This window comes from Xyrauchen texanus, chromosome 35, assembly GCF_025860055.1.
Source record: "Xyrauchen texanus isolate HMW12.3.18 chromosome 35, RBS_HiC_50CHRs, whole genome shotgun sequence".
NCBI classification, from domain to species: domain Eukaryota; kingdom Metazoa; phylum Chordata; class Actinopteri; order Cypriniformes; family Catostomidae; genus Xyrauchen; species Xyrauchen texanus.
Window position 1 is genome coordinate 4,922,534 of NC_068310.1, and position 27,867 is coordinate 4,950,400.

At 40.3% G+C, this 27,867-nt stretch overlaps 1 protein-coding gene across 1 annotated transcript in view; it reads left to right on the forward strand.

Moving 5' to 3' along the window:
• Nucleotides 1-1,944: 1,944 nt before the first annotated feature.
• The window catches only part of LOC127628655 (protein NDNF-like), a 34,273-nt gene continuing 8,350 nt past the window's right edge, over nt 1,945-27,867 (forward strand). Inside the window, exons 1-3 of the mRNA XM_052105431.1 lie at nt 1,945-2,251; nt 20,856-21,044; nt 27,578-27,702. Coding sequence (XP_051961391.1) covers nt 20,857-21,044; nt 27,578-27,702 — 313 coding nt within the window. The 5' untranslated portion in view covers nt 1,945-2,251; nt 20,856. The remainder of the gene's footprint in view (nt 2,252-20,855; nt 21,045-27,577; nt 27,703-27,867) is intronic.

Below are 27,867 nucleotides of genomic sequence, written 5' to 3' on the forward strand. Positions count from 1 at the left end.
TACTTCCCCCGGTGAAATCCTACCCTTCACACCTCCAGTAGATGTGGGTCATGGAAGCAGCAGAAGAGAGAATGGCCCGCTGTAAACATCCCAACAAAAGGAACCAAACCAATGGAACCTAAGCAACTCTTCAAACAAATCCCAGAATTGTGTGTGTGTGTGTGTGTGTGTGTGTGTGTGTGTGTGTGTGTGTGTGTGTGTGTGTGTGTGTGTGTGTGTGTGTGTGTGTGTTGTAATCACAGACGAGCTGGGAAGTCAAGACGAGCATTGTGGGACTTTTTTTTTTTCTCTATTGTGACCCATGCAGCTCCTCATGAGACGCGTGACTACCTGCAGGATGAGATATAAACTGTCATCTGGGTGGAGAGCCACTCTACAGAAATAACAACATCAATACTGACTTAATCAGGCCTTTGACTATGACTGTGTTCAAAATATAGTGAGTGGCCTACCTAGACAGCCTCAGGCAACACAAGTGTGTTCAAATGATGGGACACTCACACATAAAAGGAATGCTAATGAGTTTGAACAAAACTATCGACACTAACATTAGACACTTCCAAATAATGTTCCCTCTGTTAAGTAATTTACAATTGCATAATAAATCACTGATATCCAGTAGTAATGCGAATAAAAAGGCAGCTTTTATGCTTACCAAATAGCAAGCATTTTAACGTAGGCCCTACATATTATAAATGTTTAATAGATACACTTATTCGTACTTTATTAAAACTAATAAGCAATAATAGTAAGCATTTTTTAAATAAAATCCCCTAATTCATGATTTGTCACATCGCAGCAAACATAGACTATTGAAGTGAGATTAAAAGGAGGGATTGTCATTTTGTGTTTATATGCATTACTATAATGTCTTGACTCACTTGTATTGTGACTCTGGTAACACTGATTTAACGTTGAAAGAATGGTGCTACTCTGAGTGCAGTCCCAACTAGTCCTAGTTACCTAAAGTCCTTTGCAAAAAACACTTTTGAGCTCTTCATGCTCATTCACAGCAAATATCATATAATACAGCCTGATGACCATTAAACCAGACTGAACTTTATGTACATGTTTCTAATGTTAGAAACTCCTTAATAAATGCTTCATATATGTCCACTTTACATTAAGGTCCATTTTCACAGTGTACTAAAGTTGAATAAATGTTATTAAGCATTTATAACATGTAAGGTAAAATAGCTCACTATTTGGCAAGAAGTACTGCATGAAAGTTTTGCACGCTGTAGCTACATATAAATGATTTATAATGCATTTGTAAATCACTTATTAGTCATTAATAAACCCCCTTTTTATTAGTAATAACAATAATAATAAATCCCTTTATCAAGGGAATATTAATGTAAAGTATTACAGTTAAATTATTAATAACGTGAGGTAAACTGGCTCACCATTTGGCATGTATTGCATGAAAGTTGTGCATGTTGTTGCACCCAATTCATCAAGCTGTCAGTTCACACACATAACCACAAACAGTTAGCTTACCTTGATTGTGAGTAGCCTATATGCATGTACAAGTGTATCTATATATATATATATATATATATATATATATACACACAACTCAGTATTTTTTAATCTAGAAGTGTATATTAAGTTTCAACTATATATTCAGGATTTACACCTATTATTTTAATACTTTAATGCTTTACTTTCAGAATTAAACACGTGCATTCAGATTTAGTCAATTAATTTGAATTATAAATACGCAAAATTAACAACTAGGCTATATAAACATATTGCATGTATTGTTTTCATCTTTGCACCCCATATGCATGTTACGTTTATTAGTGTTGTGGCATTGTAAAGCCTCTTGAATGTTGACTTGATTCGGACAGTGTGTCTAGGATGAGTGGGCTGGTCTTCAGAGAGTGCGTTTCAGATACACTCCACGCGCAGACAGAGTTCACAGCAGTCTGACTCGCGACTCCGTCTCTGTAGAGAACAGTTCAGGATACGCGCTAAAGGCAAGCGACGAACTTTGGCACGAGAGAAACTCCGTTAGACCCGAGAGCGCACAGCCAGATTCAGAGAAGACCCGACTCTAGGAATCTATCAAAGGGACAACTTTATCATACTTTCCGCATCAAACTCCCAACATTTCATAAAGTTTGTGTGCTTACACAACATTGTGTGCTGCTGCAAGACAACAAAATAATAGCTACAATAAAACAGCCAACTATTATTTCTACCCAGGCACACTTTTCTCTGGAGGGATTTTACCCAAGAGAATAAGGTAAGGAGCTTTCACCTCAACTGTTGATGTTTAGATGGCTGTTTTAGTGATTATTTGATTTCCACGCATTAGCTTCAGGAGGAGATGCATTTAAACCACCTCATCTAAATGTCCCAAAGAGCATTTGCACTATTTCCAGACATTGCTCAGATGTACCTGCCATAGTATTTCTGAAACGCATGATTTCATGCATCATGAAAGAGTTTGAAAACTTCTGCAGTCGTGGGGGAAACAGCGGGACTCTCCGGGGAGACAGATACTCTTTGAACATCTTGCCCGAACATGAGGGACGGGCGTTTTCCGGATGACAAACTCCTGGAAGTTAAAGATTTCGAACAGCTTTCCATCAAGCCTGAGCTCGCAGGCGATTTTAATGTTCTTCTGCAGATTGCCTCGATCTCAGAGGAGGTGCGTGGTGCTCTATAGGAGGTGTTTGGATGGGAGTTTCGGGCATGGACATTGTGTTGGTGACGAGGTTCCCATGCGTTCCGATCCGCCAGACGCAATTCATCAACATGCGTCCTCGCCCCTTTCAATTGTGCGTCCTTTTACTCAGTCTTTTATAGTGTTAAATGTTACTGCCTCCTCTCATCTGTGAAGGGAAAGTCATGTGGGGAGTTTTTCTTTTAATTTCTGCTTAGGCGCGAACTTCTCCAAACATTCTCGTATTACGTGCACCTGCAAGATTAGCAATTTTGGCACAAATCTATACTGCTGCTATGCAGTGAATTGTCTTTCTTTTGTAGGGCTTGTCAGATGCAACTACTTACATAGGCTACCGTAGGTCTAGGTTTCTTGTTTTGGTTAGTGAAAAGAGCAGTCTTCATCGGTGTCGACAGATAACACGAACTTTCTTTTTAAACTAAGATTTCAGGTTAAAAATTGATATAAGGGAAAGCATATTTTTGATCAAGCTATTGAATGAAAGTTCCAAAAGGTCCAGTGTTCTAAATTTCCTTCCCAGCAAAGATCAGAACAAACATAACTTACATAAAGGGATAAATATGTCATAAAGGTCTGAAATTATATAAGCAATGTGCATATCAGAAAAAAATTCAAGTTGACAGTCATAATAGCCTACCTTTTAAAAATAAGAAAAATAAAAGGGTCTCAGTTGTATCCAAAATAAAATCCTAAATAGTGTAGAATCCAATTGAATAAAATATTTGCAAATAATCAGTGCTGCATGAAGAACTCATTAAGTAAATACAACTTGTCAGGTTACAAGCTATAGCGTATGGCACTTCATATGTGGATTTTGCAATGTAAACAGGTCTTAGCTGTTTTGTTCAAAGAGTAAAATGTGTAAATGAATAATTTTTCATGTTCCGGATGAACCTATAATCCTGAGTTCGGATCTGGGCTGCGGCCTGCTAATTGCTGACCTCTCTTTTAGATGCTGGAGCTGATCACCATATCTTTTAAGTTTTTCAACATGTTTAAGCACCTTTTAGCATTTTTACTGTTCATTTAAATGGCCCTGTGGTGTGACTTGAGTTTGAAGAGTACAAATATCCCAAATAAATACTCAGTATAGAATTAATATGAGATCATAAAAACGGCATGTGTAAAATTGATGACACTCTCTGAAAAAAAAAAAAAATACAATTACTGTTTAAGACAGAGCAGCTGTGACTGGGGTGGTACCCTTTTTTGGGTACTTGTACCCTTATGGAGACAAAAAAGCCAGAGGAACAAAACATAAATGTACCTTTAAAGGTACACAATACGTCCAACTGGTACACAAAACCAGTAATACATTTTATTTAGAGTTACAGAAAAGGCCACTTGAGGGTACCACCCCAGTTCTGAAGGTGAATAATTGGAAAATGTTGTATAATATAGTTTAAGTATTGCTATACTGCTTGAAATTTCATGTCAGCGACCCATTTGCATGAGAGTTTGGTTACATTTGCATCATTATATTATAGGGAATTGTTAATCACTCCGATAAGATTGTAAGGATCAATCTACTATCAGACAAAAAGTTGGATTGCTGGCTACCTGATGGTGCTCCTGGAGAGAGTGATATTTTTCTCCGGGCTCGGGAGAGGTAATAAAAAGCAGTCTCAGAATGAGGGAATTTCAGTAACTGTATTTAGTGGCGAGGCCAAGCTGCACTGCCTCCCATCCTCTCTCGGAAAGAATGAAACAGGAACAAAAGTCCAAGAACGAGAAGGTCTGTGTTGCATAGCGTATCTAAACCCTTATTTGCATATGAAAACTCTGGCAGCAAAAGAATTCCGCCACTGTTGCAACAGCCATTTGTGTGTCCGCTGGAGTGACAGGCCGATGAGGTGATACAGTTATCCTACAACTGGTCTTTGTGGGGTCCGACGTGACTTTGTGTCATGTCCTGTTTAAGGATTTAATTGCAACTTTTCGAACGTTTTGTGACCCCCCACCTTTCCATCCTTTAAGTTCCACATGGGTTTATTCCCAAAGCAGCTGAGCTGTAATTCACTTTGAATTGATTCATCCAACATGTCCTGTTGGAGATACACACAAGGATCTCAATAATAATTTGTGGGTGAACTATCCTTTTACGGTCATTTCTGTGCATGTTGCGAAGATGTTACATAAACATTCCCAGAATGCCTGTTTGTGCTCTTGCTCTTGACATGGAGATATGGGTGGACTGGGAGGGACACAAATTGTCGCATTATTATCTTTGAGATCTGTCCTACTCGCAAAGACAGCAATCAAGTGAACATCAGTCAGAGCTGACCCCCCACACCCCTTTTCCATTCAATAGTCTGTTTGTGTGACACTTGGAGAAAGTGGCCCCAACACCATCAGCCTAGCTGCCGATGGACATTCCTGGATGTGGTACTAATTGGAAGTCTCGAGATAAGACCTTTTGAGAAGATACAGTACTTAGAGTCTAGAGTCTAGAGCCTAGAGTGGAACATTTCAGCCTGGACACTCTAGAAGGAACAAGTGGGGTTTCATATGTTCTCATGATTATTTAGAACAGTGTTTCCCAACCCTTGCAACACTACATGTTCAGCTGTCTCTATAATCAAACACCCCTAATTTAAGTCATCAGCTAATTAGTAGAGTGCTCCAAGACTTGAAATGGTCTGTCCAATAAGGGACACATCCAAAGTACTGTTGGGTGGTCTCCCGGAACAGGTTTGGGAAACATTAGGTTCTTTTCCACCATTGGGCCAAATGCTTCTTTTTGTGGAACCATTATTTTTCCATTGTGGTTCTGCAAACTCAAGATTAGAGTAGACCTAAGACTAAGTGACCAATAGTGAGTCACCACATACTAATTGAGTTCCACTAAGCACATTGAGTTTTATTAACTAACTTGAAATAGGTGTGCCCAATAAAGGACACATCCAAAATGGATAATGTTCAGGGTCCTCCAGGAATAGGGTTAGGAAACATTAGGCTCTTTTCCACCATCGAGCCAAATGCTTTTGCTTGCAGATGTTTTTCTTTTTTTTTTTCATCATGGTGCTGCAAACTCAGGATTAGAGTAGACTGACTAAGCAAGTGACTAATAGTGAGTCGCCACATACAAAAGGCATTCCACCAGTCCAGCACAAAGAGTTCAATTAACTAACCCTTCTAATAAATCTGGGCCAGGAACATTTAGTAAGCTGAAAAGCTAGTTGAACCATTACTCACTGTTCAGCATAATAGTGAAAAAAACGCTTATTGATGTGGAAAATCTAGACTTCGAACTGGACCATATACGTCAACTTAAAATTGCATGGAGACGTTATATGCCAAAGGCACACTGCTTATGAATATTGTGCACTTTCTCACACTCTCAAGTGCCCCAATCTCACAAATATCTTCAAAGATTTTACTAAAAAAAATGCTGTTCTGCGTTCTTACCAAAGTAAACAAGATGTGGGTAGTCAAGTGTCCACTTTGGAGTCCTGGACCTCAGCTCTCAAAACCAGTCACTGCCAATTAGTCATTGTGCCATTTGGCTGTTCAGGAGCACCAGAATTCCTCAGGTTTGGCACAAGCATGCAGCCAAAGTACGTTAAGCATCTCAGCTTTAAAGTGCAGGTTGTAACTCTGTTACAAACATATTGGTAAAAATGAGATGGACACATCGTAGTATCAGGGAAAAATAGGGCAAAGACAAGTAAGGCTTTTTTCACAATGCATCCAATTCTGATTCATTTTCCAATCTGATGTTTAGGATTGACCACACTGTTGTTTTGCAATTGATGCAGTTGAATTTGTTTATTTAGACAGTGCAGTCAATGGCATGAGACTAGAATAGAGTAGTTCTTAGTGTGCAGAGAATGACTAGAAAACTGGAGATTTTTGGCTATGCAAATGTCCATAATGACATCTTGCCATGGTGCTGAACTCATGAGGTGCTTCAGAGGCATTACTGTATTTACACATTGAAGCATATATTGTGTCTGAAACCGCTCATTGCTCATTCACCATTCCTCACTTAGCAAATGCTGCAAGTGAATGTAATGAGATCATTTGGACACAGCTGTAAGCACTACTGCACTTTATCTATGATGTCACTTACACACTGTGTCCCAGTCTGACCATTCAGACTTAAACACAGTTCCAGAAATGTAATTTTAATATAAGTTTTTATATATTCTATTGATTGAATTTGGTTTGAGTTAGAATTTATGCATTCTTTTCTGCTCAGAAAACAAGCTTCCAAACAGATTTGAGTGGGAAATGCTATATAAACAAAACCTTGAAGCAGCATGTTTCTGTGGTGGCATAGACTCAGTTTGAATGGTGCCACATCAGCTTGGCTTCTTATTGCACAATAACCACTATAAGGATGGATGGAGTTGGCCCATCCATCCTTACAGTGGTTATTCTTACAAACTCCAACATTGTCCTTATTATGTTTTTCTGTTGAGATTGGTTCCTCTTCACCTCCTTCGGCTTTCCAAACTCTGAGGTTTCAGGAAACACTGAAGGAGCTGAGGCAAACTCAGCCAGTCTCCACTTTCAGACTGTCCTGCCTCTAGATAAGCAGAATATGAAATATCTTGCTCATCTCGGTGGAAATGAAAGTTTTTTTCATGCTTTGCGCCTCTGCTTTTGATACAGGAAAGGGTTCAAATGTCATACTGAGCTGCATAGAGAGGATGTAGAGGCTGTATGGAGGCATACATGTTTAAAAGCAAGTGAGAAAGACATGACACCCCCACACAGGTTATATCAATAATGATGGCTCTCTGCTGTTTGTGGTAGGACTGCTGTAGTTTGATTGACAGGCAGTAGCTGCTCTGGTGCAGTGTGTGTTTGCACCCTGTCAGTGGTGCTGCGCTTCATGCACCATACATGTGTTATTCATCTGTGTGTGTGTGTGTGCTACATTACTCTTGCTGAGTCTGTTACATGCGGTGTTACCTTGAAAAAATTATATTCCAGAGTATTGCAATATTGTACCTCACAACACAGTGTCAAAAGTTTAACACCAAAAAATGTATGTTTCTTGGTACAATTTTATTTATATATAATTTAATATAATATATTTGTTTAGATTTAATAAAAAAAAGAGATTTTGGAAAAAAAAGAGATCAGGCTATTTTTTGTATTATTATTTGATTAAAATACAAACTCAGAATTCATTCAAAAACACAATGAAGATGAATGAGAAACCATTGAGTAAAAGATCACAGTATACTTTTAAATCGCAATACTAAACTTAAAGAATTGCAATATATCATATCACAACACAGATATTGAGATTATATAGTATTGCCAGGCCTCTGTTACTTCTAAACCCTACTTTGCAAATCGCACATTAACACATCCTGTCTGCGTTTCCATTAGCCGGTAAACACGGTTTTAGATGTTAAAACGTCCCAATGTCTAACAACTTCAAAAATTGTCAGACACAATGAAATATAATCAAAAAGCGTCAGCTTGATGCACTTGATGCCACAACTGTACAGATATGCCATTCATCCCAGTAATGGCAGAGCTTCACTGCCACAGAGGTTTAAACTTTCCCATCAGCTTGCAAAATCCTAATCCGCAACCGTAACGAGCTGTATCCCGCACACTGGAAAAAGCAGCCTGTGTTATTCCCATCTCACATGCCCACAGTGAGAAGCGTCTCACTAAAACAGCCTTGCGTTGCCTTCTTCTGGAGAAGGACACCAGGCTTTTGTACATATCACGCTGCAGAGAAACTCTGCACATATTTGACTTCACATCGGCAGCAAAACTCTTCTGTGCCATGTAAAACAAGAGGAAAATAGTAAAAAAAAAAAAAAAATGAAAGAAATTAGCCAAGGTGACAAATGATATGACATAAAATAAAAAAAATATGTTATATTAATATTTCTTTGTGAATGAAAAGATATGTGGTAAAAAGCAGTTAAGTGTTTTGCTTTGCCCTCAGCTTTTGTTTTTAATGTTTTTTAGATGCCAGTTTCATGACTGCCTTGAAAAGCTGCTATAAAGAACAACATTTATGGTTAATTAGGGCTGGGCGATATGGCAAAAAATATTATCACGATATTCTTTTTCATATCATTCGATATCGATATTTATCACGATATTCAATCACATTTGCACATTTTTTTGAATTTCCAAAAAAGAAGAGCAAACAAAATCCCAAAAATTCTAAATGGTCTTTACAAAACTGCATTGGGAGCTCAGACACCGCCAATGCAGTGGTGTCTGAGGGATCTTCTATGAAAATATTACAATATTTTATGGAGTTTATCAATTGAGTGCAGTTGGATATGATGTTATAAGATGATCTGTTCATTTTGAATCATAATGACAGTATATATATATATATTTACATTAAAATTATTTTCATATTTCTTAACATATAGATATCCAAGTATGGGGGCATAGAAGCCCTTGTGACTGAGGAATGATACTGTATGGGGGTTCAGGGGTATCTCCAGAGAGAAACTTTTGAAAATATAAAAGTCTGAATGGAACATTTTTCTATTTTCATTAAAGTGAGAAAGACTAGGCTTCAAACTATTAATTGTTTTGTCTTTCATCCTTGTCAGAGATGATGACATCTGAATAATTTCACAAAATTAGAACTGAAATCTATTTGTTTATTATTAAAGGCTTAGAACATGCTGATTAATAAAAGTAAATTTAGAAAGAAAAATCTATATGGTCTAAAGGCACTCTGGAAACACACACCTCATGTTTACTCACATGTGGAGAAAAGAGGATGCGGCCCGGGACAGGGCATCAGTGAAGCTTGTTTCAGTGCAAGAGAAAAATATTCAAAAATACAGCGCAGAAAGATCAGATATGAAGTAAATGGCACAGACGATGAGAGGGGGCGTAACCGTTGTCATGGTGTCTTGCAGTCAAACTGGAATCAATCGGGGGTCCTGCATAGCGGGGGCAATAGCAACTTCATACAGGCAACTTCTGAGGCTGCATTTCCACTGAAGAGGAAGAAATCCACACAAAGCCACTCCAAACGCAAGGGAAGCGATTGCCCCACACTGCTGTCATGCTCTGCTTCCATAGGAAGGAATTGAAAGCGCTCACTAACATTCGCTCAGCACGTGCCAGTGGAAACATATGACAAGAAAGCCAAACTGCTAGCGTTTTTAGTAACACACATGTCTAGATGTAGAACACAGGCTAAATATTGAAAATGACTCAAAAGCTTATCGTCGATATCGACGAGTATTTTAGCCCGATTAATATTAATATTGATACTGTTACAAAAGTAGAGACACAAGACATAAACAGTATGCATATAAACATGCTTTTAGTGTAATAAAATTACTTACTATCCTTTTCTGTGTAAAGTTATAGACAACTATACTTTGTTGCTGTGACGAAGTAGTCAACAAATCCTAAAATGACTGTACATATGACAATTTAAATAATATTACAACACAAATAATACATGTGTTTTAACAGAAGAATTAATGGAAGTGCTTTTATAAAATTATAAAATTCACATTTCTGCCTTTAAACCCTCCAAAAATCTGCCCTATTTACTTCCATAGTGCCTAACTAGCTACGTTTACATGCAACCAACTTTAAGACTGCAAGGGAAGCTCAGCTTCCCCTATAATGTCAAAAAAATAATGGTCAAATATGTACTATTGTGTAAACAATTTATTGACTAAAATGCGTTAGAACACGTTCATCTCGAAGACGAGTTCGTTCAGAATCAGCTACATTACATATAGCAGGTCAGGCTGACTCGATTTACTTCTCATACATTCCCGTGAGCGTCAGTGCATTTCCCTGTTGAAGCCGAGCATCCATTCAATGGGGCTGCTCTGAACAGTTTTTTCAGTGCTCGAAAATAGACGGTCATTGGATAAATGCTGCGATTATGTCCCACCCACGGACGCTCAGCGTCTCTGGGGGTGAATGAGGAGTGGGCTGGCCCGGACTCCGGGCTTCAGCGTGATGATTAGAGGATCTGTCGAAAGACTGCATCTCCTTTTGATTGACAGCGAATCTGTACTATAAGAAGTCACTGAAGCTATTTTGCGCTCAGTCCCATCGTGATTTCTCAAGTGTAGTCGAAAGACAAACTGCTGCAACCTATTTCTTTATATTTGTTTGGCGAAATTGCTAGTCAATTTGCATAATACATTTCACACAATTATACACCACATTCCTTGTTTCAGTTTTACCAAGTTTAATATATTTTGTTTTAGAGCGTTCGTTCGTTCGCTCGTTGGTTCGTTCGTTCATTCATACAGTAGGCTAGGCTAGCGTCGTACGGGTGAAACTGCGCACGATGGCAGACGGTGCTAATATTGTCGACCTGATTTTGGCGAAGCCATTTGAAAGTCTTCCTTACGAGGAAAAAATTAGAATTAAACAGCAGGGCAGATCAACACCTAAGATTGATTTAGTGCAAAAAATAGGGTAAATAAGTTTATAATGTAGGCCGAAAATGAGCTTCCCCTCTTTGAAAGACCAGCAGCCGCCACTGCATCAGATACAGTAAAAAAGTACGTTCTTAAGCAGCAGGTTCTGGTGTTATTATTGTTTAGTGATTTTTGCCAAGTAGAGTGAGTAACATAAGAAGAAAGCTTTTCTGGCATATTGTTTTTAGGTATCTCAACAAAGCAAAAACAGCAATTACGGTTTTTGGTACCATTCTCACTTTCTCAGCCTTTCTCCGCTTCTTCAGAATGCAACGACTACCGCTCTTTGCATAAACAGGAGTATGGTTCAGAATATGTGTAATGCAAATGAAAGCGAATATTTGTATCAGACTGCAAAGTTTAGGGGATAAATAAACAGTGCATCCCAATCCGATCTCATGAAAATTTGTACATAATTTACGAGTTGGCTATTTCGTATGGTCTCGCACGATGTTGTTCACATAAACTAGTATGAATTCATCACATGCAAATTCCCGGATGTCTAATGTAGAAGTAAGCATGACTTCAACGCATGAGGTGTTAAGGACATACTTATTAATATTATGCCCTAACCCAAACCCCTAATTTGAACTAAACCGATAAGTAGAGTGTGTAAACATGATAGGAAGCTGTTGTGTGTGACAGAAGCAAGTAATTGTCTCGTATTAGATGGAAACGATGGATACATCATTGGCTGTAGTGAAATCGTAGTATTTCAAACGAGTGCAGTCACAGGATACCACACAAATTAGCCAAATTTAGAAAAGTCGTAGAATCCTGATGATTTCGCAGTGAGAGTGTGTTGGTACTTTCAGAATCTGCAATCTGATTTAATATATTTGGATTGACGAAAATGAGTGCATGTAAACATAGTGACTGTTACCCATATTGTTGCTTTTTTTAAAGAAAAGGAGGGACGAGGCAAAAGTTGTTTTTCTGGTAATCAATATTATGCCACAAATGCCATTAATTGAGCTTAACTTGTATTGAATCCGGAACATTCCTTTATCTTGATTGCGCCATTATTATATTGCATATTATGAATAGACATTGCGTTACAGTGCAAAATAAACATGTTGGCTGACACAAATTTCTCAGCGGAAACTGTGCTTCCTGTAGTGATTAATCAGTCTATTGATTATTTGACTGATTGAATATTTAACGACAGGGTAATGGTAATATCTCCTCTTAATTCTTTATTAATCAGTCAGACTTTGATATTTCCCAAAACCTCTAAACTCCCAGTGGAGATAAATTGTTATTTAATTTGATTTGTGTAAACACATTACAGACGAGAATTATATTTCTCTCTCCAGGGAGATAATTAGATGAACTACAATGAAGGAAAATTGTGCTATCCAGAGTGGAATGCAGCAAAACATTTTTAGTTTTGCACCTGTCACACAATTCTTATAATCCATTTGTGTTGCAGGATTATCTTTTAAAGAGTAAATATCAAGTTTAAGAGTAAATTGTTTAAAAAGGACCACTCCATTTAAATTTGTCACTATTTTACTTGCACATTAGTTGATTAGAGGCATTTTATTGGGGCGGCTGTGGCTCAGTTGGTAGGGTTGGTGGTTTGAATCCCGGCCCACATGACTCCACATGCCGAAGTGTCCTTGGGCAAGACACTGAACCCCAAGTTGCTCCCAATGGCAGGTTAGCATCTTGCATGCTAGCTCTGCTGTCATTGGTGTATGAATGTGTGTGTGAATGGGTGAATGAGTCAAGTGTATAGCGCTTTGAATACCGTTAAGGTTAAAAGGCGCTATATAAATGCAGACCATTTACCATTTTGAGGACAGCAATTCAAACATTGCAGTTCATTATGTTCAAAGGGTTTAAGCTGTTTAACATTATGAACTTTACTCTATGGCCTTACCACTTACAGAAACAACACCATAACAACATCTAAACGTTACACACATGTACACACATATTGTACACACTTCCTAAGTGATCCAGAACCCCAATGAACCCATTCAGTCACAGAAATATTTGGAAAAAACAAATGCAGCAAAACAAAGTTGGCACGATTGCGGCTAACTCTGCCTTCAAATTACCCTTCCCCAAATTACGATCAGACTTTCTCCACCGCTCTAATTAAACATTAGCTTTTAGTTGTTCCAGATGGGGCTTTGTTTTGAAGTTTTATTTAGAAAGAGATTGCTTTCTGCTCTGGGAAATGCAACAGTATACATAAAACCTGACAAAGTTGAAGAGGAAATCCATGTTCCTTTGTTTCCTTGCTTTATACTTAGATTGAATGTTCAAAAATATATACTAGAATACTGTTCCATCTGCTCCAGGTGATCCAAGTATAATCTGCCCATGATTGTCCTCTACCACACATGCATTTCCTGTCCCAGGCAATGATCATCTACTTGTACACATTAAGCTGATTTGTTCTGCTAATTCAGTTCAAAGCTCTCCACTAAACAGTAAGAATGAATTGTGCTCACGTAGAGTGATACTTATTTACACTTCGAGATTTTTGTAGCACCTGACTCAATGAAGAAATTCCTCAAATAATATTACTGTGCAAACAAGGCCCAAAAATTGTTACTAGATGCAATTTGCATGTCACAAATCTTGCAGACCAGTTCTAAGTGCAAAGTTGTGGAGGATGCAGCAGAATACAGTGATCTATCATACTTTACTAAGACTATAAAACCATCACTCCACCACTCATAAAGACACCCACCAGCTTCCCATGGGTGATAATCGCACAGTGTTAATTGCACCAGTCAAATAGAGCTATGGTGTAATTTGGTGTATTCTATTATTAGCCTAAATTACATAGAAAATAGGCATATTTGCGCTGAATAGAATGTCAATGAGTTTGTTTAAATACTCATGGTGCAGATGGCACCTAGTGAATAAGACACATCATTTGCGCTGAAATTCCACACACAAAAGTGTCGCAAATGTTTATTTGGGTGTCCCTGGACCACTGTTTTTTAAGAGTATGAAGTATAAGAATATCCACTATAATTCAACTGTCCCATATGCATATTGAGGGATTCACTTTTAGAGGGCACATTAAAGAGAATAAAATAACAATGGATGAAAGTGGGGTAGAGAAAGAAATAAAGAAGGAACTGAGAGTGGCAAATAAAGAGTGAGTGAAGGAGGTAAAGAATAGAGGTAATAAAAGCTGAAAGATGAGGAGGGATGACAGGAGAGGTTGTCAAAAGGACAAGCACTCACTCGCTGTTAATGATAGTAGAGTATCACTCTAATCTCTGCCATCATTAGCCAGATTATATCAAGGGAGATTGGGCTTTACATTTAGATCCAATCATTGACACCAAATCAATAGAAAGAGGATATCATATAACCCTGCGATAGAGCCAAATCCATTTTAGCCCAGCCAAGTTGAGCCCACTACAGCCAGACTCAGTACAGCAAAGCTGAGCCAACTTTCAGCTTAGCCTAAACCGCCCAGCACATTCTTATCCAGCACAAAAGAGCCAAACTCAGTTCAGTTCAGCCTAACCTGCCCAGTCCATTGTAATCCAACAAAGCACAACCAAACCTAGTTCAACTCTGCCTAACCAACCAGCACATTCTATTCAAGTCAAGTCATTTTTATTTGTATATTGCTTTTCACAACATACATCATTTCAAAGCAGCTTTACAGAATATCATGCATTAACAGAAAATGAAACTGTATCTATAAATTCTTAAGAGTCATAATTGTGTAGTTTGATTAAATATGATTGTAAATTGTGTATAAAAATAAATACTTAAATAATAATTGTATTTAGAACATCTGTGTGCAAGCTGAAAGTGACTGTGACAAGGAACACAAAACTCCATAAGATGTTGGTTAATGGGAGAAAAATAACCTTGGGAGAAACCAGACTCACTGTGGGGGCTAGTTCCTCTCTGGCTAAAAAGCATGAATATAATGCCAATATTAGTTATTTATGTGCCGTGCAAGTCATGGTTTAAAATGTGTAAACTAAGTAAGTGTTTAGGGTCAGTGTTTAAACAAAGATTTTGTATGAACTGTAAGTTTAATAACTAATGTCTTTGAAGTTCATCCTGGATTAACTGGAGAAGTTCACGTAGATGCAATTGTCTTTTGTTAGTTGGCTGATGAAGACTTTTGTTGGCAATTAATTGGTAGTCTATGTTCTCCAAGAGTGTAATTTAAGAATATTTAAGAGTGCAGTCCATCATTAGGCCAAGGTGATTATATTTATAGTATCAGTTCATCTCTGAAGTTGATCGTAATAGACTGAAGTGATGTCTGGCTGGCACCGGCTGCATTTAGTTGTCATCAATCAGAGACACGTAGCAGCGGAGTCCGAAACCAAGCAGAAACGGAGCTGGATCTGGCCCGAGGTTGAGACAGGGAAACAAATAGAATTGATGATTAATGTTTCTGGTTCTGGCCAACCTAACTAAAACAGCCTAATTGTTATTTGATGGATAAATTAGGTGTATGCCTGGCTAAATAGATGAGTCTTTAGGCTAGACATAAACAGAGTGAGTGTGTCTGCATCCCAAACTGTGTTAGGGAGACTATTCCATAGTTTAGGTGCCAAATATGAAAAGGATCTTCCTCCTTTTGTGGATTTTGATATTCTAGGATCTATTAACAGGCTAGAATTTTGCAATCATAATGAACGTGATGGAATATAGCATGGTAGAAGATTATTTTAGTACTGCGGAGCTAGACCATTCAAAGCTTTGTACGTAGTTAACAACATTTTTAAATTAATATCAAATTTAATGGATAGCCAATGTAACGATGATAAAATGGGGCTAATATGATCATGATTCTTGGTTCTAGTCAGCACAATTGATGCTGCATTTTGAACTAATTGAAGTTTATTTATTAAACTTGCTGGACATCCTCCCAGTAATGCTTTACAATAATCTAGTTTTGAGGTAAATGTCTCAGGAATTTTCGGCATCAGCAACAGAGAGCATGTGTTGAAACTTAGCAATATTTCTGAGGTGGATGCTGTTCTACAAACACTGGAAATTTGGATTTTCAAAGGACTTTGTCAAATATAACACCATAATTCTTTGTTGTAGAAGAAGATGTAACAGTACATCCATCAAGAGTCAAATTCTATTTTAACAGGTTTTTTCAGAATTGAGTAGAAGGAAGTTTCTGACCATCCAATTTTTTTATTTTATTGATACACACTGGTAATTTGGAGAATTGTGAAATTTCGTCAGGATTTGAAGAATTTGTATTTGTAATTAGTTATTTGTAACTTTGATAAGTGCACTTTCTGTACTGTGATGGGGCTTAAATCCTGACTGAAATTGTCCATATATACTATTTCTCTGTAGAAATGAACATAGTTGGGAGGACACTACCTTTTCTAGTATTTTTGACATAAATGGAATATTTGAAATCATCTATAATTAGCCAATTCTCCAGGATTAAGCTATGGTTTCTTAATAAGTGGTTTGATAACTGCCATTTTAAAGTTTTTTTGGACATGTCTTAGTTGGTATATCTAACATACATGTTGTGGCTTTTGATGTTTCAATAAGTTGTGTTAGCTCTTCGTGACATATGACAGCGAAGGATTGAAGTTGCTCTTGAGGAAAATTATGAGACACTATTTTCTGAGGTACTGTGACAGACGATTGCATAATTCCAATTTTATTTCTGATCATTTCAATTTTATCAGAAAATAAATTCATTAAGTCATTACTATTGTGCTGCGATGGAATACCTGGTTACCTCGAGGCTTTAGTCTTAACCAATTTAGCCACAATACTGAACAAACTCCTAGGATATTTGTGGTTATTTTCAATGAGTTTGCTAAAATATACAGACACTATCCTTCAATGCACTGCGAAATACCAATAATTTTGTTTTTTCCACTCTTGGGCTCGGGCTTTTTTCTTAAATTTTCTTTAATTGAAGGTGGGGTGGGGTGGGGGGCATTATCAAGAGTGCTAGAGAAGACTGTATTTATATTTTCTTTTATTACATCAACTTCTTCTAGACTTTTTGACTTACTGTGTACATATCTTTAGTGGTCAAAAGAATAGTTCTACCTGAAGGATATCATGGTGTAGATTGAGTAACATTAGCTGATCGCAGCATACAAAAGACAAGGTAATGAGTTGTCGTTGCCCTATGTTAGAATTTCTGTAGTATCAACATCAACTCCATATGACAGAATTAAATCTAGCATATGATTAAATGCCATTGACTTGATGACATTGATTAACCCACCCCAGCTCAACCAAACCCAGTGCACCACAGCTTAACTCACCCTAGCACATCCTAACCTAGTTCAGCACAGCCTAACCAAACTCTGCACAACCAAACCCAGTTCAACACAGTCTAACCCACGTTAGCAAAGCCAAACACAATATAACACAGCATAACTCACCAAGCACAGCATAACCCAACCCAGCACATCTAAACACAGTTCAGCACAGCCCTCCCCTGCACAGCCAAAACAAGTTCAGCACAGTCTACCTCAGCACATCCAAACTGAGTTCAGCACAGCCTACCCCAGAACTGCCAAACCCAGTTCAGCACAGCTTAACACTCCACAACAGAGCCAAACAGAATTGATCACAGTCTAACCTGTCTAATATTCTTTGGAAACAGTGTGTTTAACACCAACATGGTTATTTTTCAAACTGTCAGATTGGACACTGCACACATGCATTCAAACAGTGATTAGCGAGTGAAAGTGTGTGTGTGTTTGTATCCCTTTAACAGAGCCAACTCAGACAGCAGTTGTGTGCATCTGTGAGTCTCTGTGTGTGTGTTTGTCTATGCCTGGGTGTTCTCATGAGTTGTTTGAATGTTGTTTGCATGTAGAATGTACCTCTGCATACCCGTATTTCACCCCAGCTGTGCCTCCCTTGAGTAAGCACCAAAACTTCAAAGGTGGTCAATGCGTACATTCATTTGAACTCCTTGGCCCAGATTAGCTGTAGTTTGGTTTGTTTGTTATGTGGTGATGGTACCATCCAGTCATTTGGCTAAATGTTAAGAGAAATTGAAAAGAATGAGCTAACATTATGAAATTATTTTAATTATTTCTTTTATTAATACTTTTTCTTCTTTGTTTTTCTTTTGAAATTTTTAAACATCTGTTGATCACTAATATTGGTTTAACTGTTTTTATTCTGCATCACTGCACATATATTTTAATGATTTCCCCATTTTAAAGGGATAGTTCACCCCCTAAAAAAGTTTAAATATAAAAATGTGTCATTATATATTCACCCTCGTGTCATTCTAAAGCAGTATGGTGGGGGGGGTCTCTCTGTGGAACACAACATTTTTTAAAAATCTTTTTGCATACCACCCCTGGAGTCTGGAGTTTGAATCCTGGGTGTGTTTAGTGACTCCAGTCAGGTCTCTTAAGCAACAGGGTAGAGTCACATGAGGTAACCTCCTCGTGGTCTTGATTAAGTAGTTCTCGCTCTCAACGAGGTGCATGGTAAGTTGTGCTTGGATCACGGAGAGTAGCATGAGCCTCCACATGCTGTTAGCATCCGCGGTGTCATGCACAGCAAGCCACATAATAAGATGTGCGGATTGATGGTCTCAGAAGCGGAGGCAACTGAGACTTGTCCTCCGCCACCCAGATTGAGGTGATTAACCGGACCACCACGAGGACATAGTAAGTAGTGGGAATTGGGTATTCCAAAATATTGGGGAGAAAAAGGGGAGAAAATATTTATAAAATAAAGAATCTTTTTGCAGCTCTTTCCATACAAGGACAGTTTATAGTGACCTATCAAGTGACTTGTCATCCATCGAGCTCCATAAAGGACAAAAAAGCACAATAAAAGTACTACATAAGGTTTGTGCACTAAATTCCATGTCTTCTGAAGCCAAATGACAAGTTGTCATGATAATCTTCCACAGGACGAGTAACTTAAATGTAATCTTCGAAATGAACTTACATTTTTATCTATCCCTCAAGTAATGCTTTTGTATGACTTTTGAAGACTTTGAATAAAGCACACAAATTGTATTATCAAAATTTGTGAGACTTACATATTGCTTCTTTGTGTTTTTTGTCCTTTTTGGAGCTTAGCTGTGCAAAGATTCTTTATAAAGGTGTACTTCTGTGTTCCACAAAAAAAGAAAATACAGGTGAAACTCGAAAATTAGAATATCGTGCAAAAGTTCATTAATTTCAGTAATTCAACTTAAAAGGTGAAACTAATATATTATATAGACTCATTACAAGCAAAGTAAGATATTTCAAGCCTTTATTTGATATAATTTTGATGATTATGGCTTACAGCTTATGAAAACCCCAAATTCAGAATCTCAGAAAATTAGAATATTACATGAAATCAAAAAAAAAAAGGATTTTAAATACAGAAATGTCGGCCCTCTGAAAAGTATAATCATGCATGTGTACTCAGTACTTGGTTTGGGCCCCTTTTGCATTAATTACTGCCTCAATGCGGCGTGGCATGGATGCTATCAGCCTGTGGCACTGCTGAGGTGTTATGGAAGACCAAGATGCTTCAATAGCGGCCTTCAGCTCTTCTGCATTGTTTGGTCTCATGTCTCTCATCTTTCTCTTGGCAATGCCCCATAGATTCTCTATGGGGTTCAGGTCAAGCGAGTTTGCTGGCCAATCAAGCACAGTAATACCATGGTCATTGAACCAGGTTTTGGTACTTTTGGCAGTGTGGGCAGGTGCCAAGACCTGCTGGAAAATGAAGTCAGCATCTCCATAAAGCTTGTCTGCTGAAGGAAGCATGAAGTGCTCTAAAATGTCCCGGTAGGCGGCTGCGTTGACTCTGGACTTAATAAAGCACAGTGGACCAACACCAGCCGATGACATGGCTCCCCAAACCAACACAGACTGTGGAAACTTCACACTGGACTTCAAGCATCTTGGATTGTGTGCCTCTCCATTCTTCCTCCAGACTCTGGGACCTTGGTTTCCAAATGAGATGCAAAATTTGCTCTCATCAGAAAAGAGGACTTTGGACCACTGAGCAACAGACCAGTTCTTTTTTCTTTAGCCCAGGTAAGGCGCTTCTGACGTTGTTTGTTGTTCAGGAGCGGCTTGACAAGAGGAATACGACATTTGAAGCCTCAGTCCACTCCTTGTGAAGCTCCCCACACATTTGAATGGCCTTTTCCTGACAATTCTCTCCAGGCTACGGTCATCCCTGCTGCTTGTGCACCTTTTTCTTCCACACTTTTCCCTTCCACTTAACTTTCTATTAATGTGCTTTGATACAGCACTTTGAGAACATCCAACTTCTTTTGCAATTACCTTTTGAGGCTTTCCCTCCTTGTGGAGGGTGTCAATGATGGTTTTCTGCACAACTGTCAGGTCAGCAGTCTTCCCCATGATTGTGAATTCAACTAAACCAGACTGAGAGACCATTTAAAGGCTCAGGAACCCTTTGCAGGTGTTTAGCTGATTAGAGTGTGACACTTTGAGCCTACAATACTGAACCTTTTCACAATATTCTAATTTTCTGAGATTCTGAATTTGGGGTTTTCATAAGCTGTAAGCCATAATCATAAAAATTATATCAAAGAAAGGCTTGAAATATCTTACTTTGCTTGTAATGAGTCTATATAATATATTAGTTTCACCTTTTAAGTTGAATTACTGAAATTAATGAACTTTTGCACGATATTCTAATTTTTCGAGTTTCACCTGTAACAACATAATGGATTCGCATAGAATGAACATATAATAATGGAATTTTTGTGTTTACTCTCTTATTCAATAAATCTTTGTCTTTTTTTCTCTCTCTCTCTGTAGGATGAAGCAGATATGTGGATGTTATGGTTTGATGTGGCTGGTTTTGGGGGTAGTAGGACAGAAGCTGCCCACGCGAGATGAAGGCCTCTTCCAGATGCAGTTTAGGGATAAATCTCAGTTTCACGACTCCTCTGTCCTGCCCGATGGAGCCGAGATCAGTGGATATCTGTTCAGGGACACACCCAAAAGGTGGGATCACATCACACACTTGAATAAGCAAACACATGAACATCTGCTGTAGGACAATAAGTTGTCATTCGTTAAACATTTACAACAGGATGTTCCCATTAATAAAAGCCTGTTCAAACAATGGACAGATTATGCTCCTGCAAGGTTCTGGAGTACCAGCTTACTGTATGTTGATGCAATTGTGCAATGTAATTTCCAAGTAACAAGAAATGATAATGCAACTGCAGAAATAATGTTGCAGCTGTGAGATATGAAAAACTCACCCAAGCCTGCATTTAAAAAAAAAACCCCATCATGGTTACTATCGTAACATCCGTTCCCTGATGGAGGGAACGAGACGTTGTGTCGATGTAGTGACCATTATTGAGAAAAGGCCAATGAGAATTGGCGAGTGGAATTTGCATGCCACTCCCCCAGTCATATGGGTCATATGAGTATAAAAGGAGTTGGAATGCAATTCCATTCAGGTTTTGTGCTGAGGAGCCGAGACAAGGTCCGGCCAATTCAGCGGCTAGTACAGTGTTGTGGCAGAGGGACACAATGTCTCATTCCCTCCATCAGGGAATGGAGGTTATGGCAGTAACCATGACATTCCCCTTCTGTCACTCACTCGACATTGTGTTGATGTAGTGCCACTTGGGGTCCCTATAGTAAAACGGCAAAACAGCTGAACCGTGTTACGTGAACTGCTGATGCAGGTGCAAGCATGCTGCTGCGTGCGTAATAGCAGGTGCATCAGACTGCACGTAACCTCCCCCAACGCCCCAAAAGACGTCATATAGTTCCCCACATCCCTGAGGGTGGGGGAAGCGACGTAACTAGCATGGGAGCAGGCCGTGCCAGCCACGGCCTTTTCTCTCTATGATTCCTCTCCACAGAGAATTAGATTCGGCTGGGGCTATCTAGCTATCATACACATCAGGGAAGGTTCTTTTCCTTTCCTATTATTTCAGACCACATCCTGCCAAGCACATGGAAGAGGCACGGTGGTAGGTTCTCCCACGATTCTAGCCGACTCAATTGACCAGACGAAGCTCATCTCCATGGTACTGACCCTGCACTTTAAGCCGTCTTAATGCTTAATGTAGGTTCCAGAGATCTGGGTGCCAGATTGTGCCCCATCCCTGAGAAAGAAGGTCCTTCCTCAGGGGAGTCTGCCAGGGAGGTGCTGTCGTGAGGGGCGTGAGGTCCGAGAACCAAGTCTGGGTGGGCCAGTATAGGGCCACTAGGGTGTCTTGTTCCTTGTCCTCCCTGACTTTGCACAGGGAATGTGTAGCAGGCTGTGTGCCAATGCGTCTGTCCCGAGGGGGGCTTCCGTCAAGGAATACCAGAGCGGGCAGTGGGAGGATTCCCTGGAAGAGAACAGGTTTACCTGTGCATTGCCAAATCGAATCCAAATCAGCTTGACCATCCGGGGGTGGAGTCTCCACTCTCCGTTGAGCATTGCCTCCTGCCACGACAGCATGTCCGCTGTGGCGCTGAGGCTGCCTGGGATATGAGTGGACTGCAGCGACCTCAGCCACTGCTGACTCCAGAGGAGGAGATGGCGGGCGAGTTGCAACATGCAACGAGAGCGTACGGTGCCTTGGCGATGTGTATATGCTACTGTCGCGGTGTTGTTGGACTGGACCAACACATGCTTGCCCTGGATCAATGGCAATAGCCTCCGCAGGGTGAGTAGTACAGCCAGCAACTCTAGGCAGTTGATGTGCCAACCAGTTGTGGTCCTGACCAGGAACTGGCGGCTGCGTGCGCATTGCACACAGCGTCCCAGCCCAGTTTGGAGGTGTCTTTGGTGACCACGACATGTCTGGACAACTCCTGCCCGTAGAAATGCAAGGTCTGTCTAAGGGCTGAATAAGTGGCAGTAGAGTGGCTTGATAGCTACGGCGCCATACTCATCTCGGGACTCGAGTCTGAAGCCAGTGCTGAAGCGGTCTCATATGCATCAACCCATGAGGCGTGACTGCTGCTGAGGAAGCCATATGCTCCAGGAGCCTCTGAAAGTGTTTGAGTGGAACCGCTGTCCTCCTCCTGAATGACTTCAGGCAGTTCAGCACTGACTTCACGTGCTCGCTTGTGAGGCTCGCTATCATTGAGACCGAGTCTAACTCTATGCAGAGAAAAAAGATGCTCTGATCTGGGGAGAGCTTGCTCTTTTCCCAGTTGACCCGAAGCCCTAGACGGCTGAGGCGCCTGAGCACCAAAATCCTATGCGTGTACAGCAACTCTCAAGAGTTTGCTAGAATTAGCCAGTCATCAAGGTAGTTGAGTATGCAGATGCCCACTTGTCTTACGGGGCAAGAGCTGACTCTGCGACATTCGTGAAGATGTGAGGGGACAGGGACAGGCTATTGGGGAGGACCTTGTGCTGATACGCCTGGTCATCGAATGCAAACCGTAGGAAGGGTCTGTGTTGAGGTAGAACCGAGACGTGAAAATATGCATCCTTCAGGTCTACTGCCGCGAACCAATCTTGATGCCGGAGGCACGTCGAAATGTGTTTTTGCATCAGCATCTTGAACGGGAGTCTGTGTAAGGCCAGGTTCAGAACTCGCAGGTTCAAGACTAGCCACAACCCACCGCTTTTCTTTGGCATGGTGAAGGGCTGTAAAACCCTTTCCCCATCTCGGCTGAAGGGACAGGTGCAGGTGGCAGCGCCTGGTGAACTGAATTGCGTAGCCGAGTCGGTTGGTCCTGGCCAGCCACTGCGATGGGTTAGAAAGCGTTAGCCATGTGTCCAAGCTCCGGCCTTGACAACGGCGGCTGTGGACACTGATTACATGACCCAAGGAGTGAGGAAACCGCTCTCTTTTTGACAACCCATTTGGGGTGTGGCAAAAAAAGAGAAAGGGAAACAAAGGATTTACCTCCCGGCCCTCCAGCGGGGGATGGAGGGGTCTAGATACCAGCTCCATAGTGGACGTCTCGCTCCCTGGGTCGTCCATCTCAGGGATGTTCAGGAGCCTTCTGGGTTCTCGTGTTGGCCCGAAAGACGGGGGGCGTCAGCTTCCAGCGGGGGGCTCTACACTGGGGCCGTGAACTGGGCTCGGGCCCAGAGGGTGACGTTGGTCACCGAGGGCAGCTCCTGCAGCACATCGGGATCAGGACGACCCACGTGCAATTCTTTTAGTGCCTTGGCCTGGTGTACCTGCTGGATGGCCATGGCATGCAGGGCGGAGGCGCCCTGTCCAGCAGCACTGCAGGCTTTGGTCGCAAGAGACGATGTAGTCCTACAGGCTCTGGAGGGGAGTACCGTTCGATCCTTCCAGGTGGCGCCGTTTTGCGGGAACAGGTGCATAGCAACCACCTTATCCACCTGAAGGACCACTGTTTACCCATGGACCGCCGCGCCGTCGAGGGTAGTGAGAGTGGACGAACCCGGAAATCTGTTTCAGGCAGCGAAAGGTGCTCTCCACAACCTCGTCTGTTCGTCGTGCACCTCCGGGAAGAAAGGGACCGGGGGGACGTGGCCGTTAGCGGCCCCCCGAACTGAGGAACCAATCATCAAGCCGCGAGCATGGAGGGTTCCAGTCCAACTCGATGCTCGTGCCGGCCCGGGTAAGCATGGCGGTCAGCTCTTCGTCAGACTCAGACTGGGAGGGCAGACCCGAAGGTGACAGCCCAGTTGAGTCATCGTCATCCGACATAAGCAGTGCTTTCCGATGCAGCGATCAAAGACTCATCCCGCTCACAGGCCCCAAAAGAGATGTCATGCTGGCCGTGAGGCGGACTAGTCTCATTTCGGGAACGGACGGGAGCAAACGAGCGTGGTGGGGATTGGGAGGTCCGCGGGGAATTACCCGGCGAGACCGTGCCCATTGAATTCTCCAAATCGCTTCCAGCGCCAGCTGGGTCCACCTCATACCCTTTGGGTAGAAGGTGCAGTGCAGGGGGCGGCTAGAGTGGCTTAACAACGGAAGAAGGAAAGCTGCAACCGCAGCGTTGCCATGGTCATATTCTCACAATGAGAACATGAACCATCCACAAATGCTGCCTCAGTGTGATCGCTGCCAGATACGTGAGGCAGCGCCCGTGGCCGTCAGAAGCGGATAGATAATGACTGCATCCAGGAATCACACAAAGATGGAAAAATATCTTTATAAAGACGAGTCTTTAAAAAGATGTTCAACGTCAGTGTGTGTTCTCTAATAGAGAAAATATACTATAGCAGGAATATACACACTTTTTGCACTGTCGAAGCGCCTAGGGTTGAAATCTGCACTCGACGTGCAGAAGGAGAGAAAGCCGCTGAAAATGTGCCGTATATCCAACAGCATATGTTTCTTAAGAGGTGAATGGAACAGCAGTAGTATTCAGCTCACTGATAGTACAACCACTTGGCTCCGAAGAAAAAATCTGAATGGAATTGCATTCTAGCTCCTTTTATACCCGTATGTCTGGGGTAGTTTTCTCATTGGCCTTTTCTCAAAGAGTGGGAGGTGTTCAGGGCTTTGAAGAGTGACCCCTAGTGTCACTACATCAACACAACGCCGAGTGAGTGAAAGAAGGGGAGTCTAATATCATTGCAATAATGTATTTCAGACTCAGTGCAAAGGAGTTCATAGAGATGCATTGTTTCATTTAAAACCATGCAGTGCATGTTTTTATACCAACAACTCTGAGAGGAGTGTTCTGTGAAGAGGTATTCTTATAGAAAAACTTACATTTAATCTATGTAATGAGGATCTACTCTATTTGACCTATGTTAGATGGTTGACATGTTTTTTTTTTTCTTCACTTGATCACATTCCATTTTTGAAAATCCTTCGATGGCTGCTTTTGAATTATTATGTTCATGTGTAGTTAATTAATTATTATGCAACAAGAAAAAATATGGAATATATTATGGCCATAGTGCATCAGATGAGGGTAAGTTACTGTATGCATTATGAATGAGATGCTGGGAAATCAATGATGAAGCAGTGCTCTGAGTAGCAGGTGCCCTCGAAGGTGAACTTTACCACATGCTAGGTCTTTGGAAAATGATGAATTAGATGAATTAATCAGAATGTACATACCACAGATAGTCATATGCTCTGAAATTAAAAAAACACTTTGTAGTATTAATTTACCTCCCTAGTTTTTTTTTTATGTCCATGCCATTAATTTCTTAAATTTTGTGTCCTGCTAATGAACTGCAAAATGTGCTAATAGCACTGATTACATGACAATCTAGTATGCATTTATAGAGTACATAGTCTGCAAGTGGCATCTAGTACTTTAATTTACAGTTCATTCCGAAATAAAAGTCAAGTCAAGTGCATTTAATTGCAGGATGGAGTGTGCTCTGTTACATACTGCACATTTTGCCATTTGTAGTGTGCTGGTTATTCCATGCATACAGATAATTTGCCCACTCTGCACGGTATATATTCGATATACTTCAGATGTATTGAGAGTAGCTGTGTAGAATGCTATTCCGAACTTTGCATATTTTATAAGAAAACTCTAAGTCTAATGCATTGTTAAAACTAGACTAATCCAGATGCAACACAGTGCTAAAACTACAATAAAGCTGCAAAGATGTGTTTAGACAGCAAAGCTAACGTACTGTAGCAGCGTTGTGTTTAGGGAATATGGTTCTAATTCAGTAGCACTCTTTGAAAGGCCAGCTAGTTCTAATTTCAGTACATTGTGTCTTGGGACTGGTTTTAATATAACTCAAGTACTTTTATAGGTGAAACATGACTGCAATTTAATCTGGCTAAATTAGCAAAGCCATTATACAGTATGTATCCTCACTAAAACGGTAGTCATATACCTAGGGATTTGTAATGTTTTCAAGCCCTAATGCTTAAATGCTTAAAAGCAATCACATTCTGTTTTACGTAATCTGGGTCTAAGGTGAGTGAAATGTTTTCCAAACAGATGTGGTTTTTACGGTTAATTCTCATGCGAGTTATAAATAAAACTACCCTAAACCTAACAGATTGTTTGAAAAGCAAATGTGAGATGAAAAATGAAATTGGTGAAGCAACCATGTCATTTTGTGGTGCTTCTATGATTCTTTCAGCTCACATGTCAACTCGTGCCCTCCTATATCAGTTGAGCTACAGTGCAACTTAATCAAACCTTATCTAATGCAAACATTCATTTTAAGGCGATATGTATGAATGTGCTTTAGGAAAAGTGTTTGGATTCCATAAGTTGGCATTGTGTGATGGTGAAAAGGTGATCAAAAACAGGGTGAACTTAAAAGAAGTGTCAGAGAACCTAAATATTCAGTTTTCCTCATACATTCATAGCCATTTTTATCTAAAATATTGATGTCAATTTAAAAATAATGTAAGTTCATGGACTACCCATCTGTATTTATAAAGGAGACCAACAAATTTAAATGGCTACAGATGGCTAGTTTTCGCACAAGCATCAATAGCAGTTTAGCCCAAACGAACAGCAAAATCTGGTACACAACATTCAATGAGTCACATTTAATTTCTGCTTTTTATTAAGCTATCCATTTGTGTAAACACTGTCATTTTCGGAGAACACATTCACTTTGCCTCATTTTCTCATTCCCATTCCTACAGGTATTATTTTGTGGTGGAGGAAGACAACACCCCTCTGTTAGTGACAGTGACGCCTTGCGATGCTCCCCTCGAGTGGAGACTGACGTTGCAAGAGCTCCCAGAGGAGCACAGTGGAGAAGGATCAGGTATCCAAATTAAATCTCTCAATCAATGTTGCAATTCTGCAGTAACCTAAGACACAAGATGGTTTAAGATGTTTATGTTCTAAACTATTATTAGAAAAACTGCTCTCAGATCTGTGGAACAAAGGAAATTCTCCCATAACAATTCAAAAAAGCTTAAGGATTAAA